This window comes from Tetrahymena thermophila, assembly GCF_000189635.1.
Source record: "Tetrahymena thermophila SB210 genomic scaffold scf_8254379, whole genome shotgun sequence".
Classification (NCBI taxonomy): domain Eukaryota; phylum Ciliophora; class Oligohymenophorea; order Hymenostomatida; family Tetrahymenidae; genus Tetrahymena; species Tetrahymena thermophila.
The window spans coordinates 705,646-723,504 of record NW_002476163.1 but is presented as its reverse complement, the minus strand read 5'-3'; the positions used below and the strand labels follow the sequence as shown (position 1 = coordinate 723,504).

At 22.9% G+C, this 17,859-nt stretch overlaps 6 protein-coding genes across 6 annotated transcripts; 2 read left to right on the top strand and 4 right to left on the bottom strand. All coding sequences in view use genetic code 6, as the record gives it.

Annotated features, from left to right (window-relative positions):
• Positions 1-817: 817 nt before the first annotated feature.
• On the bottom strand, positions 818-5,219 carry TTHERM_00302030 (FHA domain protein; the record flags this gene model as incomplete). Its single annotated transcript, XM_001024627.4, has 3 exons — positions 818-1,145; positions 1,228-4,820; positions 4,950-5,219. 3 exons carry the CDS (start codon positions 5,217-5,219, stop codon positions 818-820), a joined length of 4,191 nt encoding a protein of 1,396 aa, XP_001024627.4.
• A 2,133-nt stretch (positions 5,220-7,352) lies between these two features.
• TTHERM_00301960 (hypothetical protein) lies at positions 7,353-9,764 on the bottom strand (the record flags this gene model as incomplete). Its single annotated transcript, XM_001024624.3, has 1 exon — positions 7,353-9,764. Exon 1 carries the CDS (start codon positions 9,675-9,677, stop codon positions 7,353-7,355), a length of 2,325 nt encoding a protein of 774 aa, XP_001024624.1. The 5' UTR covers positions 9,678-9,764.
• Positions 9,765-10,608: 844 nt separating this feature from the next.
• Positions 10,609-12,090, bottom strand: TTHERM_00301950 (MFS transporter; the record flags this gene model as incomplete). Its single annotated transcript, XM_001024623.3, has 1 exon — positions 10,609-12,090. One exon carries the CDS (start codon positions 12,088-12,090, stop codon positions 10,609-10,611), a length of 1,482 nt encoding a protein of 493 aa, XP_001024623.1.
• Positions 12,091-12,728: 638 nt separating this feature from the next.
• TTHERM_00301940 (hypothetical protein) lies at positions 12,729-13,239 on the top strand (the record flags this gene model as incomplete). Its single annotated transcript, XM_001024622.3, has 3 exons — positions 12,729-12,918; positions 12,969-13,097; positions 13,148-13,239. The coding sequence occupies 3 exons, from the start codon at positions 12,729-12,731 to the stop codon at positions 13,237-13,239; spliced, it is 411 nt and encodes a 136-aa protein (XP_001024622.2).
• Positions 13,240-13,724: 485 nt separating this feature from the next.
• TTHERM_00301930 (hypothetical protein) lies at positions 13,725-14,582 on the top strand (the record flags this gene model as incomplete). Its single annotated transcript, XM_001024621.3, has 1 exon — positions 13,725-14,582. One exon carries the CDS (start codon positions 13,725-13,727, stop codon positions 14,580-14,582), a length of 858 nt encoding a protein of 285 aa, XP_001024621.1.
• Positions 14,583-16,667: 2,085 nt separating this feature from the next.
• Positions 16,668-17,496, bottom strand: TTHERM_00301910 (hypothetical protein; the record flags this gene model as incomplete). The annotated part of the gene is made up of 2 exons (XM_001024619.2): positions 16,668-17,375; positions 17,443-17,496. The coding sequence occupies 2 exons, from the start codon at positions 17,494-17,496 to the stop codon at positions 16,668-16,670; spliced, it is 762 nt and encodes a 253-aa protein (XP_001024619.2).
• Positions 17,497-17,859: the final 363 nt, after the last annotated feature.

Below are 17,859 nucleotides of genomic sequence, written 5' to 3'. Positions count from 1 at the left end.
TGATTTAATAAAATATTGTACTAAATTTAAATAATAATGAAATTAGCTTTGAAAAATATAAAATAATTTTTTCATGCTTAACTTTTAATTGAAATTTTAAATGTAATTTGTAAAATAAAAGTTTTAATCTATTATGAAATAATTAATAATAAAAACTTTTATTTTTAATTTTAAAAGTGTTATTTTTAATAGTTTACAAAAATTTTCTTTTAAAAAATTGAACAAAAAAATTTTGAAAATAGATATTATAAAGAGAGAATTTATTATTAGTAGATAGGAATAAATAAAATATATTTAAATGTTTAAAATATAAAAATAGCCAAAAAATAAAAATTATTAATTCAACTTAAATAAAAAAAATGATTTTCTTAGATTTTTTTAGAAATACATTTAATTAATATTAATACTTTTGTTTTTAATTTATTAAATTTTGTTTTTTGAGTTTTAAAAATATGTCATTTAAATTAAAAAAAACTTTTTTTAACTTATTAATTTAATTATAAAAAATTTGCTTAGTAATTTATAAAAATATTAATTTCTATTAAAAACTTTAAAAATATTGGATGATGTTATATTAATTACATAAGAATCATAAAATAAAAGAATGGTAATTATAATAAACAATACTAGATAATAACAAATAAAAGAATATTGAGTTACTAATAAATAACTTCTAAAAATGAGACAATAATTAATTACCAGTAAAATGTGTAAATAAATATCTCTATTTAGAAGATAAAAAATATAGTTTTATTTAATTTTTTTGTATGTTTTTTTAATAGTTTGTGTAGAGAATCAATATAAATAGTATTTAATATCAACCAGTAATATCCAAATCTGGCCTATCTTAAGAATTTATAGAATTTTCGTTATTCCTACTATTTTCTTATTCCACTTCCATTTAGTCGTCATCTAAATTGTCTAAGTTAAAGCTATATTTAGGCTTAACCTTCTTAACTTCATTATTACAAATCTCTATTTTAAGAATAGAGTCACTTATCTTTATTTCAGATCCATCTTCTATCTCTTTCTAGTCACTTTCATTCCTTGATTCACTTTTTTCTCTATAGTCATTCAAAGAAATCCATGTTCCATTAGCACTTTCTCTTGTCATATCTCCATCCTTAAGCTACCACTTTCCTTTACTAAATAAAAAAATATATTTAAGATCAAGTGTTTTTTTGTAAAAAAAATAGAGGCAAATTAATAAATTATAAATAATTTTACTGATAGAATATTCTAGATTGCTTTCTTGATATAGTATTTATATTAATCTGAATAGTACATTCTTGAGAACGGCCTATCTTGAAACCTTAATCTTAAGCTTACTAACTAAAGACAAAAAGATGGTAAGAAACTTATGTGGAATTAACTTTTAGCTTGACATAAGGTCTGAAATTCTTTTTGCTATCAACAAGTTATGTAGTATTATTTTATAAATCATTATCTTGTTAATTATATAATGTTTCTAATTTTTATTATTCTTCAGCTGTGAGTCCATGTATGTTTGTGTTTGCTTTTTTCTCGTAAAGAAGGAAGTTGATAAAATCATTTTCATCGTATACCATATTGCCAGTATTTTCATTTGTCATAGCTCCACTATCTTCTCTACACTCATCTTTCTACATAAAATTGTGATGATTTACTTCGAGAATATGAAATTAAGTCTCTGCCCCAATCAAGAAGACCTATCCTTTTTCTATAATCTATGATTTATCGTAACGGATTTTTATGAATGTCCCTTAGGCGCTACCTATATCAACAATATAGAAAGAATTTTTAGGACGGACAAACTTCCAAATAAGTCTGAGGACTACATCAGGTATTCTTTGCGGAATATTAACTAAGAAAGAACTTCTTTTTATTCCTTTTAAAAATAAAAAGAAGTCATCAGGAACCAATCTAGGGATATGGAATCCATGTTTATAAATAATTTTGCAGTGGATTCTAGAGATGGCTCTGTCAGTTGGTGGAAGGACAATATCGTTTGGGTGGATTTCGTTTGGCTCTCCGTTTTAAGTAAGTTCCGGCTGTTTAGCACTTTCTTATCTGCCTATAATAATATCATCAGTAGCTGTATTTTTTTTAGATTTAACCATTCCTTTTGGAGTGATATAGTATACATTATTTAAGATAGAATTGTCTTAATTTGTTTTCATCACAGTCACTTTCATATAAGGTTCTTATGGATCATATTCTTAAGGATGTTAATTTTGGCGATAAGTGTAATATATTTTTTTTACTTCAGGAGGTAAGTGATTTTGCTTCTAAGCTTAGCTTCTGTTTGCACCTTAATAATTGTTATTTTAATTTATAGGTTATTAAAGTGATACTTATTACTATGATGATGATTATTGTTAATTTTATTATTGCTATTATTATAATTACTGTTGCTATTATGAAGATTATTATTATTATTACTATCCTGTTTGTGAGGGTATTTACTATTGCTGCTATGATTACCCTCTTGCAGAAGCCTGTAAAGGCTAATTAAGAGTTTCTAAAGGTAATTCTCCATCTATTCCAGCTTAAGTTGGCAAGTTACCATTAATTAAACGTTATAAATTTTCTCTTCTGTAGATTTCACTGGGATTTATTGAATAAAATTATTGATTAGGTGTAGGTGGCATCCTTGGTACACTAGAGTGATTTTAGCTGAATAGCTATTAAATTTATTGAATGTTTTGGCTGTAGGGAAAGCCAGACTATTGATGGAATTAAGAGGATTATTATTACTATTATTGTTAATTATTATTTATTACAGCCTTTTGAGTAAGCTGCTATAAGTTGAAAGAAAAAGGTAATGAAGGCTGTTGATTTTATTACATATTTAACTATTATATAGGAGGTATCCTACTTTCATAATCAGATCTATCTGTATTTATAGTTTAGGCATTTTAATTAATTTAAACAATTTACTAAATAGATGCTTAACTTTATGCTTAACCACTTGCTGGTATTGTTGGTACTATTTATGCTTGGTTGTTATTTAAAAAACCAGCTGCTAAATTAATTAATTAAGGGTTTTAAGGGATTCTAAATTATGATGGCATTTATAAGAAATTCTAAAATAATTGGTTGCTGTAATTGCTGTTTGCATTTGAAAACTGGGGTTAAGATGATTGTACTTCATTTTAATTGACTTATTACAATCTGTTTCTCGCACTATTTTCTGAGTTTTAGTGTATAGGAGAAATTGAACCGACATTAAATTAAAGCTGGAGAAGGTTATTAGAATCGTTGGATAGTTACTATTAATTTACTTAGAAATCAGTAATTAATGGATAGGATTGAATTTATTCCCTTACATTTGAGGCTTAGCCTATGTTTTCATTGTTTTTAGAACTAGAATTATCTTTCTTCAAATTCTTAAATAACTGTTCAGATTTTTTTTATTTTTATATTGGAAATTTTTTGAAAACAGGTTTTTCATTTATTTGATCTTGATTATACATTTTACTAAATATTGAAATTGAGTCTGAATTTTTCTGTTATGCTCTAAAGTGAGCTTTTAAAATATTTTTCTTCACAATTTTTTGTCTAGCACCTTAGGGATTCTCATCATCTAAAATTATTTCTCCAGCTTTATTATCTTTTTTATTTACATCTCCGCCATTTATTTAGTTTTTTCCTGAAGTTTTTTTTAAAGATTTTTGTTGCTATCTATAAAGCTTATTAACTTCTTAAAACTGTTAATAATCTTTTATCTCTTTAACATTTTACTAATCTTCATCATTTTCATCATCATCATCGTCATCGTCATCTTCTTCTTCATCTTCATCTTCATCTTCACCTTCATGATTATCATCGTAAGCTTCCTCATCATAATCATTGTCCTTTTAATCTTGAAGCTGAGCATCTAACTCTTCGTTTATTTCAATTATTTCATCTCTAAATCTTTTATTTTTGCATTTTTTCCTTGATTTTACATTTTATTAATTATTTTTTTCAATTTAATTTAACAAAAAATCTCTCTGCTAAGCTGGGGTTCCTTTTTCCAAGATCCAGCGAAAATCTTAAACTTCATAATTATCATCATCTTAGTCATCTTCTTCATTATTTTCTTTGTCCTAGTCAGCTTGCTATAAATTAAAGTTATTTTTTTCAAGAACAGCTTTATTATTGATTTAATTTTCCTTTTTCTTTGATATTACATTTTATTAATTATTTTTTTCAAATTTATTTAACAAAAAATCTCTCTGCTAAGCTGGGGTTCCTTTTTCCAAGATCCAGCGAAAATCTTAAACTTCATAATTATCATCATCTTAGTCATCTTCTTCATTATTTTCTTTATTCTAGTCAGCTCGCGATAAATTAAAGTTATTTTTTTCAAGGACAGCCTAATTATTGACTTGATTTTCCTATTAAAAATCAAGTTAATTATCTGAACCACCTTCCGGAAGCATTTTACCCTCAGCCTCCATATTTCCATTATTCTTCATATGCAAAGCTTTATACATAATTATATTCCTTTAATGTAGTCTTTATTGATCAAGCTAAAATTCTTCAAATATTTTTTAAAACTATAAATTCGGATTAATGCTATTAAAATTTTATTGTGCTGTAGAAAAGTTCTAGTTAATAGAGTTATTATTTGTTTTGAGTAGTTACATGAGTTGAGCTTGTTATTAGCTAACTTATACACTTGCTTAATTATCACTATTATTTGATTAAAAATTGTTGCTAATCTATGAAGAAATCTGCATTTAATTAGGTTGTTATAATTACTATTACTATGAGTTGGCTATTGAAAGATTTGAAGAGTTATTGAGGATTTATAAAGGATAAATTTCTTTGTTACCACCAGAGACATTAGCTAACTTTTTTATATATTTAAAATGTAATTTTTAATTCTTTTTCGAGATTTATCTTTAATTTTAGCTTTGTGATTATAATTATGAGTTATTTTAGTGTTTGGGTGAAGATAATTGAAAAGAAAAATGATTTACTCCTAATGCCATTTATGACCATTGAGCTTAGAAATTCCAAGGTGATTACTAGTTTGGCAACTGCTGTTAATTTGCTGCTTAAGATTACATTTTGTTTATTTATAAGTTTTATTGTAAAATGTCCTGTTATTGTTGATTTTAGTGCAAATTATTTTATTATTGTTACTGCTAAGCATTTAAATTTAAAATTTGCTAATTCTAAGAAGGCAACTAAGGTGGAGAAGTTTAAGAAGCTCCTTAAACATTTCCATTCTATTATGCTTATTACATTTATTCATTGTTAATCATATTTCTCGCATTTTATAAGCCTTGGTTTCTGCTATTCATCGTGATTTTACTTTAGCTATTCTTTTATTTTTTCTCCTCAATATTCCCCTTCCTGATAACTTTTTTTACTTTATCAATTGGAATCACTTTTGATTATAAAAAAAATTTGTTTTGATATTTTCTTCTTTCTTTTATTATTTATAGGATGAGATGAAATTTCTTTACTCTTTTTTAATTATGTATTTTCAAATTTTTCTATTGTATTTAGCTAATAATAAAGTGTGCCTTAAATTACGCTAAATTTACTTTGTAATTAAAAAAAATCATTTCAGTTTTTATCATAAAATTAATTTATGAAAGCATTAAAGGGCAATAATATAACATACTTAATCTTGAATAAAATAATATTTATTGTATATCGAAAATATTGTAATTGGGGTTCAATAGAAAACACATAAAAAGTGTTCGAGAGAAGATTATATTGAAAATAAAACACTACTCTCCAATCCAAATAGTATTTGCTTCAACCTAACTCTATCAAATAATATTAAAGATTAAAATGTATATTATTTTTAAATTTTGTCTTAAATTGAAGTAAAATTTAGCTTCAAAAAATATTCTAAACATTATTTGGATTGCAAATATAATAAATTCAAGAAACATTTTGATTAAAAAATTTAATTAGATTAAAAATTTAAATAATTGCTGTAAAAAGCTAGATGATTAAAAAGTGTTCGAGAGAGGATTTTGTAAAAATAATTTGAATAAGTTAGTAATTTAATAGAATAATTAATTTATGTGATTGAATTTGGATGGTGTTTTCTGAATTTAAGCAATAGCGCTAAATCTATCAAATGAATTAGTTTAAAGTTATAAGGTATTTACAAAATATTTATTTACTCTCCTTCTAAATAATAAAATATATTTTGACAGATATGTTTAAATAATTTTATCATTAATTTAAAATAATTTAAATTTTTAGAAAAAATAAAGAATTTCTGTCCTCAAATTAATTATTATTTGGCGCGTTTGTTTTGATATTCTAATTTGAGTTAGCTAAATTTTAACCTAAAAATTACATTTAATATTTAAAATTTAACATATTTTTTTTAATTTTTTCACATTATCATGTAAAGCCGAGTGGCGCAATGGTAGCGCAGCAGACTTCTAATCTGAAGGTTGTGGGTTCGAGTCCCACCTTGGTTGCCATTTTTATTTATTTTATCTTTAATTATACAATATATAAATAAAATTTCAAAATAAATTTTTTATTCAGATTTGCAACTAATAAAAATAAAAATGGCAACCAAGGTGGGACTCGAACCCACAACCTTCAGATTAGAAGTCTGCTGCGCTACCATTGCGCCACTCGGCTTTACACAATAAATCAGACAATTAATTTATTTATGTTTTATTATTTTTCAAATTTGTTAATAAATTTCAAATCAAAAAATGGCAACCAAGGTGGGACTCGAACCCACAACCTTCAGATTAGAAGTCTGCTGCGCTACCATTGCGCCACTCGGCTTTTACAACAATTAATAATAATAACTTAAATAATTTTCTTACTTTAGTTAAATTTAAAAAATATAACAAACCTTAAAAAGCACATTATATTTGATTAAGTTATAAAATTAAGATTTTTTAAATCTGAATTGTATTTTATATTTTAATTCTAAGAAATATTTTATTCAAAATATTTAGCTAAAAATAAAGAAAATTATTATAGTTTGGCTTATAATCTATTGTCAAAGCCGAGTGGCGCAATGGTAGCGCAGCAGACTTCTAATCTGAAGGTTGTGGGTTCGAGTCCCACCTTGGTTGCCACTTTTTTTAATTATTAAAGCTATTTATTTTCAATCATAATTTTACTTGATAAAAAGCAAATTAAAGGATTATTTTATCCAATTTTTATTTTTTTAGATGAATATTTTTTACAAAACGCCATTATTAAAATAATTTGAATAATATTTTTTGAAAAATTAACATTTTATTAAATTTAGAAAGTAACAAAAAATATTTTTTTCTAAAGATTTTGTATTCAAAAAATATAAGATCAAAAACAATACTAAATCGAGTTTATTTACGAAACAAATAAATAAATGCTATGATAATGATATTGATTATTAATTTTAATCATGATTTCTAATTTTTTTATTCTAGAATTGAAGAGTAAGCTAGTGGGTAAAAATACTTCGTGTTTTTAAGCTAATTTTGTTTTATTTGCTCTTTAAGAAACTAAAAATTTTCAATTTCTTACTGCTTTTTAAGTTCATTTATTTAATTTTCATATTAATTCTAAGCATCATTATACTTTTAGCAGGCTTTTAGCTAAATTTTATCATAATCAATAAAATTTTTTTATTAAATTTCTTTTTTTTCTTCAATTTATTGAGTTAGAAAATCTCTAAGTTAACCTTATAGTTACTTCTTATAATATGCTTAATCCTTTATTTCTTGTATGTTACTCTCAACATATTCATTTAAAATCTATTTCATTTATTATCTTTCTTCTTCTTTAATTTTTTTTTCTTTAAATTTTTAATGACTTTCAGCTTATTTTTTTAAAAATTCTTAGAGCTCTCTCTATCTTTATTGATTTATCATCAATCTCTATTCCTCTTACTCATCTAAATAATTAGTGTAGTTTTACATGTAAAATTTATCCTATTCTTTTTCATCAACTTTCTTTTTAACCTTTCTGTTTTCTTACTAGTATTCCTTTATTGCATTTTAATAAAATTCGAATTCTTTCTTCTTCCTCAAGTATATTTATTCTTACTCATATTTTAAATCTTTTTAACATTTTTCCATAGTTTCAGCTTAGGTATTAAGTTTTTTATTTTAATTCAATTATCTGTCTTGTTCTTTTTATTTTAACTCTTACTTTCTTGCTTATTTTATAGTATTATTTATATCTTAATTGTGTTTTTCTCTTTATTCCTACTCTTCAATGATCTTTTAGAAAACTATAAATTCTTTACCTCTCTAAATTTCTTCCTTTTTGTCTACTTATTTCTAAATAACCTATTCATCATAGCACTCTTTTAAGTATTTTTAGATATCTTTTTTCCTTGCCCTTTATTATTACTTTTCCCTTTCTAAATTCTCAGCATTCTTTTTAACAATTTCTGCATAATTTATATCAATATATTGTTACTAAGAAATAGTTTCAAGCAGATTTCCTTTTTATCTGTTATAATCGAAACCTTTAACAGTTTCATGGCAAGTGATTTACGATAAAGAATCTTCATCACTCTCATAATCACTTTGAACTGATTTTACATTTCTATTTTACTTTTTAAGATCTCCTTAAATTTGATGCTCCTACCTTATATTTTTTATTTCTTCAAATTTATCCTTCCACTCATTTTGATTTTAACACTTGATTTATTGAAAATCTTTGTGCTAAACTTTGTCTAAATAAGACCAATACGAGTTTTTATTGGATTTTCCCAAAGGTAAGCCTAACACATTAAGTAATTATTTCTTTTATATATCTTTTATGCTATCATCAAGTAAAATTTATTTATATTTAGTTGATTTTTTTTCATTTTCTTCAATAATTTATTATTAAATTTCATTTTATTACTTTTCTGAGCTGTGTTAATATTTAAGTTATCCTTCATTCAATTTATCATCTTTTTTAAGAGAGGGTTTTGTAATAGTAGGAAGGGGAGGTTGTTATTCTTAATTTAAAGGATTAGATTTGATTTATTATAAAGTACTTGAACTATTTTATTTTTACAAATCATTTAAAGGAGGAATCCTTTTTTCACATTAAGGACTCAAACTTCTATTTGCCTTTTTTAGAATTGATTTTATTCCTACAGATTATACTGATTATTAGTGTGGGCATTAAAGATCTTAACTAGATGAAATTTTATTTTTTTCAAATTCCTTCATTTGAATATTTTAGATTTTGTTGGATTCATTTGAAAGAGATAGTTATGTAGACCCAGCCAGGTTATTTGAATTTTCTTTAAATGATGACAAAGTTGATAAATTTTTAGGTGATAGTGATTAACCAGCTCTATAATTTTAATTTAAAGAGGGATAATTTACTTTTTTTACTTGATTAAATTTGTTATCCCTGATACTTTCTATTGAACTCTACGATTTCTAATCATTTATACAACTAATTGTAGATTAGCTATTAGAAAGTTTAAATACAACCATTTATTTTTTTTAACTAATTTATTCTAAAGCTAATTCTTTAATAATATTCTTAAGTTATTTCAAATTGAGTTCATTTATTTTAGTGTCTAGTTTTAACATAAAATCTTACACAGCATTTGAAATAGTTTATTCATCTAGTTAAGGGTAGTCTTTAATAAATTTACTTACAATCACAGATTATAATTATTTTCTATTCATCAATTTATTTGAACTATCTGATTTTGAAGTGAGTTAAGATTATCCTGAAAGAGGGCTTCTAGATGAAGTCGATCTGAAGCTCATAATTTTTTGATCAAATTTAAAATGAATTTATTTTCTAAAAAATACTTGCTAAAAAAGTTTTGATTTTATAAATCTCTACTTTTACTAATTTCTTTGATATTCAAACTTTAAGCTAATAATTTAGTTGTTGTAAAATTCTTAAAAAATATGATGATTCTACTAAACTAAAAGAAAACAAATAAATAAAGAACTAACTAAATAACTAAACCAAACAAACAAGAAAGCTAATATTAAGTTATCATCCAATTATTTAATAGAAATATTTGCTTAAAATTTTTGAAAGTAAGTTTTAAGTATAATTTTTAAAACGAAAATTATTTTTTTAAGAATTATTATTTAATAAAATAATTAAATATTTATTAATAAAATAAATAATAAGTCTGTAGTACAAAAGTAAATATAAAAATTTAGTTGAAAGGAATGTCTTTTCTGTTAAAACATCTATATGTCTTATTTTAAATTAATATAAGTCACTTCTTAAATTTATTCTTTTAATAAATAACAAATTAATTTAATTATTACTAACTTGTAATTACGTTAAATAAAATTAAAACACTCAAATATTTTGCTTCTATTTAAATCAAACTTTAAAAAATAAATTTACTTATTCCAACAAAAAATATATATTCAAACGACTCAATTAAAACATTTTAAAGGTGTAATAAATAATAGAAAAATAAGAACTTATTTAATATAACTCAACCAATAAATATTAATTTTACAATTTTTTATTATTTAATAGATTTTTTTAGATTATATTTACAACAAAATTCTTAAAAAACTAATAATAAATAAAACAAAATATTTTTTCTTATTTATTTGTTATAAATTTATGCTTGTTTCCAATTAGTATTTCCATTTATAAAAATTTTGAAAGGTGGTTCACCAATATTTATAAATTATATAATCTTTATTTATTTAAATGTTTTAATCAATGATAATTTTATGATTTATTTATTAACTTCATCTCTAAATCGTTTCCTGGTGTAGGTGTTTCTTAGTTATGTACAAGATGTTTTTCATCATGAATATAGTGTACATGACCTTATTTGTCAACTGCCTTTTAGGGAATGTGATCGAGCTAGCGGCCACGGGTGCAAAAGGGAAAAGTATATGAAGAAATCATTGCAAATAAGCTTGTAAATGTAAAAACTAAGAATGGTGAATATAAATCGATATCTATAAGAGTAAATATTAAATAAGGTATTAAAGTAGCACCTACTCTACCTACTCCTCCACACATTCCAAATCCAACAGTCCTAACTATTGTTGGATAAACTTCAGTACTAAAAGGATATAGCATAGCATAACACTATTTCATAAAAAATCTAGCAACAGAAGTGAGTAGAGATAAATAACTTCCTCCTCCTTAAAGATAACAAAAAAAATGGAAAACCATTGATAATCCAAAGCAAATTGTCAAAGAATTTCTTCTGCCTAATAATGGATGATCAACAATATAAGCTGAAAGAAATATTGAAGGTGCTTCTCCTAATATTGTTATGAAATAGCTTCCAAAAGTTTTTTTTGATTACCCTAAAATAAAAGGCATAATTACTAACTGCCCAAAGTACATAGCATTCTCCATGAACCAACATATCCACATTCTGATTGTAATCCCTTTTAAATCGTCTTAAAATAAAGCTAATATACTTGCTTAATGTTCCTTATTGTAAACTTATGAAGACCATGCTTTTAAACTATCTTTTTCTTCTTGTGATAAAACTGGTGCTTGAGCATCGTTTATTTTTATAATTCTATCAATAATGTCAAAGCCTTCCTCTTATTTACCTGTAGCTAATAAAAAGCGAGGAGACTCTTATAAATATGATGAGGAAGCTATAAATACGAATAATGAAGATATAGAACTTAACATCATCATTAATTTCCAATTTCCTGAAGTAAAGCTGTCTAAACAAATCATAGCTAAGATACATCCTACTAATTTTCCAACACTTACAAAAAAGTTTAGAAAAACTAATCCTTTACCACGATATTAAATAGGGATGATTTCGCTGAGCATAGATGTTGTAAGTGGAAGAGAGAATCCATATGTGAAACCATATAAAACTCTTACGAATCCCATAGATCCCACTGTTTTAACTAATACAAATGAGTTGCTTATTAAAAATAATGCTAATGAACTATACTAAATAGCTATTTTTCTACCATATCTATCTGCAATACTGCCAGTGCAGCATGAACCTAATGCAGTACCCAAATAAAATAAACTAGTTAAGGTAGCAACTTCTGTTGATGAAATGTGCCATTCAGCTTTTATAATTGGATTGATAAAGGACATTAAAACTAATTAAACTCCATCATTTAAATCTACCATGACTAATATTGCAATTGCAATATACTAATATTTGCCTAGCTTAATTCTTAAATTAACTAAATCGTCGAATGACATTTTGAAATGCTATAGTTTATATAATAAATCTATCTACTTTTAAAATACTTTACTTGATTACTTTAATGTTCAATAACTAATAAATTTCCTTTTGGTTATAGAAATCTAGAAGTTGTGTAATTATTTCTTTTAATTAATGATATCAATTTTAATCTTTTTTTTTGTTAAGGATACTAATTATGTATTTAAAATTGTCAATCACAAAATTTCATCAATTAAATATTAAAATCACCAAAGATATTTTAAACAATAATTTAAAAACTCCAAATTAATTATTTAGTTGTGCTTTCTATTTTCATTTAATATAAAATTTCTGGAAGGTATCACTGATATTGCATCATATTTTCAGTTTTTTAAACAAAAATCAATGAAAAATATTTCTTAAAATAATCTTTTCAATTAATTTACTTTTACTAAAATTCACTCTAAATTTCATTTTAGCAACAAACTTAAAAACAAAATTACCCCACAATAATAAGATTATAGTTATAATTTATTCAATAATCATAAATTAGGCTTAGCAACAATTTAAAAAATATTCTAACTTGAAAATGATTGGAGGATTGAATCAGAAGCATTAATTAATATAATTTTCAGAGCAAGAAATAAACTAAGCATTTTAGTCGTTTCAAAAGAGAATGGGAGAGTATTAGCTTTTTGAAATACGGAACAAAGCTGTCTATGTAAACTCCCATTCTGATGATGAAGACGATTATGAAAATGATGAAGAAGTCCAATAACTCTAAAATGTAAATTTTACATAGTAGAAAAGCAAGAGTTAATCAATAGAGCTACTAATTCTAGACAATCCAAAAAACACAAATAAAGGTAACTAATATTTGCTAGAATTAATTTTATTAAATGATATTTAAAAATAGAGAAAATGATTTTAGAACTAAATAAGTCTTCTAAAAGCTATTATGAATTAAAAAATGAATTAGAGCCTGCTGTTTAAGTCTAAAATGGTGCTAGAAAGTCTGCTCCTCTTTAAAATACATCTCAAAATAGTAAATTTTATTTAAAATAACTTTAATACATATTTATTATTTTTATTAAGTTGACAATTTAGAAACCATTAATAAGAGATTATTTACTGACAAGAACTAATACTATCAAAAGCCATGTGCTAAAAAATCAAATATGCAATGATAAAGTTCTAAAAAAACAAGGTTTTTTTGATATAAAAAAATGCAAGTTAGCATAAATTATGAAAATAATTTTTATTTACTTGATAATTTAGAAACTTTCAACAAGAGATTATTTACTGAAAGAACTAATACTATCAAATACTATGAACTAAAAAATTAAATATGTAGGGATAGATCTTTTTATTTAGGTTTTTTTGATAGAAAAAAATTATATTTAAATTTAACATACTTTTACATTTTAATTTAAATGTTTTGTATGTAAAAGATAGTTAGTATTGGTTTGGATGTTTTTTGTTATATTTGTTATTCATCTTAATAAAAAATTAATTTACTGGAAAAATATAATTTGTGCATAAAAAATTTATTAGCTAATCAATTAATTAATAAAAATAAATTAAATAATCTAAAGATTTTAAGCAATAAATAAATATTTATTTATTCTGAACAAGTAAGTTTTTATTTTGTAGATAAGGAGAAAACATAGAAATGCAACTTGCACGTTAGATAAATATTAACTAAGGGATATAAAAATTTAATGGAGATGAAAAATAATATACAAACATGCTTTTAACTTTTGACAAAATTACAGTTGACGACAGTTTATCAAAAATATATATTTCAATTCAGAGAGAATAATAAAATATAAAATAGACTGTGAGAGAAGTATTAAATTTATAGTAAAGTGCAGATACGGTGTCAGCAGTAGGTTTAAGCTAATGCTGCAGAGAATTTATAACATAAATAAATCAATTATAAGATGTTAAAGACCTATTTTTTCGTTCTTTGATCCTCTTAGATTAATTTATAGAAAAGGTTTTAGAGTTTAAGGATGAATTGAAACGAGTCTCTTAAAGAGATTATTTTGATAACACTTAAATAGCAAAAGGTATTTAGCATGATATACGCCTTACAATTATCAGCATGAATGAGGAATAAAATCAGCTTCATCAATCAAGAATGGTGCAATATTCCTAAAATTTTTATCTAAATAACTCTTATTCACAACTAGGAGCTAATTAACTTCTTTCGTAGCAATAAACTATAGAATAATAAAATCAAAATTATTCTTATTTTATGAATCTTAACAGAGAAAAGGAATAGATAAAGAATAACATACAAATGGAAGCAAAATCTTTAAATGCAAGCAGAGTTTTATATCCTGAGAATAATGTTTCTCAATCAATCAGAGTAATACCTAATTAAATTTAATATGAAGAAGGTTACTCAGATTAGTAAATATATAGTACTCCCTAACGCAGAAGACTACTATAAAACTTTAATAATGATGGATAAATTGTAGAGGATCATGGAGAGTAGGAAGATTGTAAATGTTATATATTCTGATAGTTAAATAAAAAAAAGAAATATTTAAAATTTTAGTAAAATATTTTCCAACAATAAATAAATAAATAAAAATTGAGTAATTTTAAATATCTTCATAAAATAATTAATTATAAATATTTTAAATATGCAAAAAATCAATTAAATCAACTTAAATTAAGATATGATATTTAATAATTTTTATACATTTTATACATTATTTTTTTAAAAAAGAATTTTACAAAATCTTCTCTCTATTTGTAAAAACCATCAATTTTAAAAATCGTAAAACAAAAAATATATTTAATTTTAATAATTTCAAACATTATTTTTATCTAGCATTTATGAGTTTTTATTATAAAAAAAGAAATATTTTTAGTCATTAAATAACATCATACATTAATCTGAATTCAAAAAATCGATTGATAGGTTGATATCAGATTCTGAAAATGTCAAAAATATTTCTTGGAAACTAAGTTAAGTTTATTGGCATATTTATACCTATTATTAGCAATTTTATATGAATACACGCAATTCAATACAAATCTTTTATAGATTTTTTAATTCCATTAAATATTATGCTTGACTATCTAGAAAAATCATTAGATCCCTCTTCTTTAGCTTATTATAATGGCTTAGAAATATTTTCATGAATAGTAAAATAATAGACCTAACTCATATTAAAGCTACAGTAAAATCCAACGAAACTGCCACCTAAAAACTAAGCTAACTTTTAAAGATTCTAACTCATTTATCTCCTTTCTTTATCTAAAGCTGATTTTAATATTTTTGTTGATTTAATACAATAATTCAATTAACTTTTACTAATTATATGATTTCAATAGATATTACTAGTTTTTATAAAAATTATATGTTCTAAATTACTTTAATTACTAAAACTTAAAATAAATGAATAAAAAGCAAAAATTAATTTTAAGAAAACAAATTATTTAATATTCTACTAAACTATTATCTGGCTACGAATTTAAAAGATATTTAAATTTAGTATAGGCAATATTTGTTATTAAAATATTTATTTTATAATATTTAGCTAAAATTAAATATATCCTTCTTTGAATTTAATATAGTTTTTCACTCTCAATAATTTTATTTTAAATTAACAAATGTAATTAGGAAGTTTTAATATAAAAAAATTATATTTTTCATTCAAATCACTTTTAATTAGAGTTGTTTAAAAAGAAAAATGCAATAATTTGTACAAATATAGAGATTTATAGAAAGATCAAGAATAAAATTTAATAAAAATTAGATATCTTTAATTAATACACATATCAAAAATGAAGAAAAAAAAAAATTTTTTTAATCAAATAATTTGAATTTTTTGTTTTGCTTTTAATTATTAAATTAGTATTTTTGGTTTATTTTTATTTACTATGTTATATTTGATAGTAAATATTCAATTAATTTGTCTTTAAATATAAACCTAGATTAAATAGAAATTACAAAATATAAGTAATATTAAATTAATATCAGAAAGCAGTTTAGACAAATCAACTAAGTTTATTAAATAAATAATTCTAATAAATGAAATTTTGTGGTGATAATTTGTATCTAAAAGCATAAATAAACAAAGAAACTATTTAATAATATTTAAATATTTTATTCACTCAAAAATTTTATTTTTAAAAGAAGAAATAAATAGATAAATAAATATATTTTTGACACTTTCATAGTTATTTTTGAATTTTTATTTCAATTAAATAAAAATCATTAAGTTATAACTATATCAAAAATAATATAATTTATTTTCTAACTTAATATTTAAAGTATCATATTACATTTATTAGATTATAAAAATTAATCCTAGACACATATAGAATAATTATTTCTGTAAATATAATAAGCAATATTGTCTTTAACAATAAATTAAGATAAGCTAATACAAAAATATAGTATTGAAAAAGTAATTTAATTAATTCTAAGATAAATACTTACAAATAATAATATTTTTTTAAGTTAAATAAATAGTTCATTTAAGATAAATAAGCATATAAATATATGATCTTTGAAATTAAAAAATTTAAGCATATCCCATGAAAGAATACATCACATCTCAAAAGCATTTTTAATTTAATTATTTCAAAGAACTCATTCGTCAAATTCTTCTTCATCTTTTTCATTTATATTAAATTGATCTTCATTATCTAATTCTCCGTCTTCATAACTTTCTAATTATGCCCTTTTTTTTCTTTTAAATTCTTTATCTTCCTTTCTACTTTACTTGTAATCATTGTCTTCATAAAGTTCACTATCTTCCTTTCTAGTTTTTGTATTTTTTATTAACTCTGGGTTTCTCATGAATACCTCAATAGGCTGTTTACCTCTCGATTTAGTTACTTTTTTCATTTTATCATTAATTTCATCTATTTCTTTGGAATCTTAATTCCTTTTTATAGTATCTTCTTTTTATTACACAGGGTCATCTGACTTTTCTTTGATTACTGAACCACATAAAAATGGTCTCAATTAAATATTTTTTGATCCTTTAGGTTTGCTTAGAAATAAAAAACCTTAGTTCTTTGTAGCGGAGAAAAAGACAGATTATCTAGGATTTTACACTATATATCCTCTCATTACCTAACTTTTAACATCTAATTTAGTTTAATTCTTAGGCACTTGCTTAATATCTATGCAGTAATAATTCTTTTTATCCATAGTTGATCTGTCTGTATCTTCAGGAACTCTTTCAATAACAAATGGTTGATTTTCTTTGACTTTATATTTCTCCAAAAATAATGCATACAAGCCTTAACCATCTTAAAAATTCTTAAATTCAACTTTTGTTTCTCTTAATACCTTTTTATATTTAAATATTTTAAAATATTATTAAACCTCTCATATTATTTTAGAGAAATTCTAATACGGGATTAGTATTTATATCTTTTTGCTAAATTAATTTGTCAAAATTTTCTATCATTTTTATCTAATTATTTTACTTCTCTCTTTCTAAATAAAATAAAATTCTAAAATTTATTTAATAATCTTTCTAATTATTGTTTGGTCATTTAATTAATTAATCAATTCATAAATTATTTAATCGATAAATAGACACATAAAAAATAAGGTATTCAATATCTTATAGAAAACCAACAATCAAATAAATTTTATATCAAAAATATGGTCAGTCTTTGATAAGAGTAATCAATAAACAATTAATTTTAGAAAATTATAAAAATATTTTAAAATATTTTATATAATATGGATAAATACACATATATTCAATCATTTAAATATTTTTTAATAATTTAAAATTAAAATATAAATTTTTATATAAAATTTT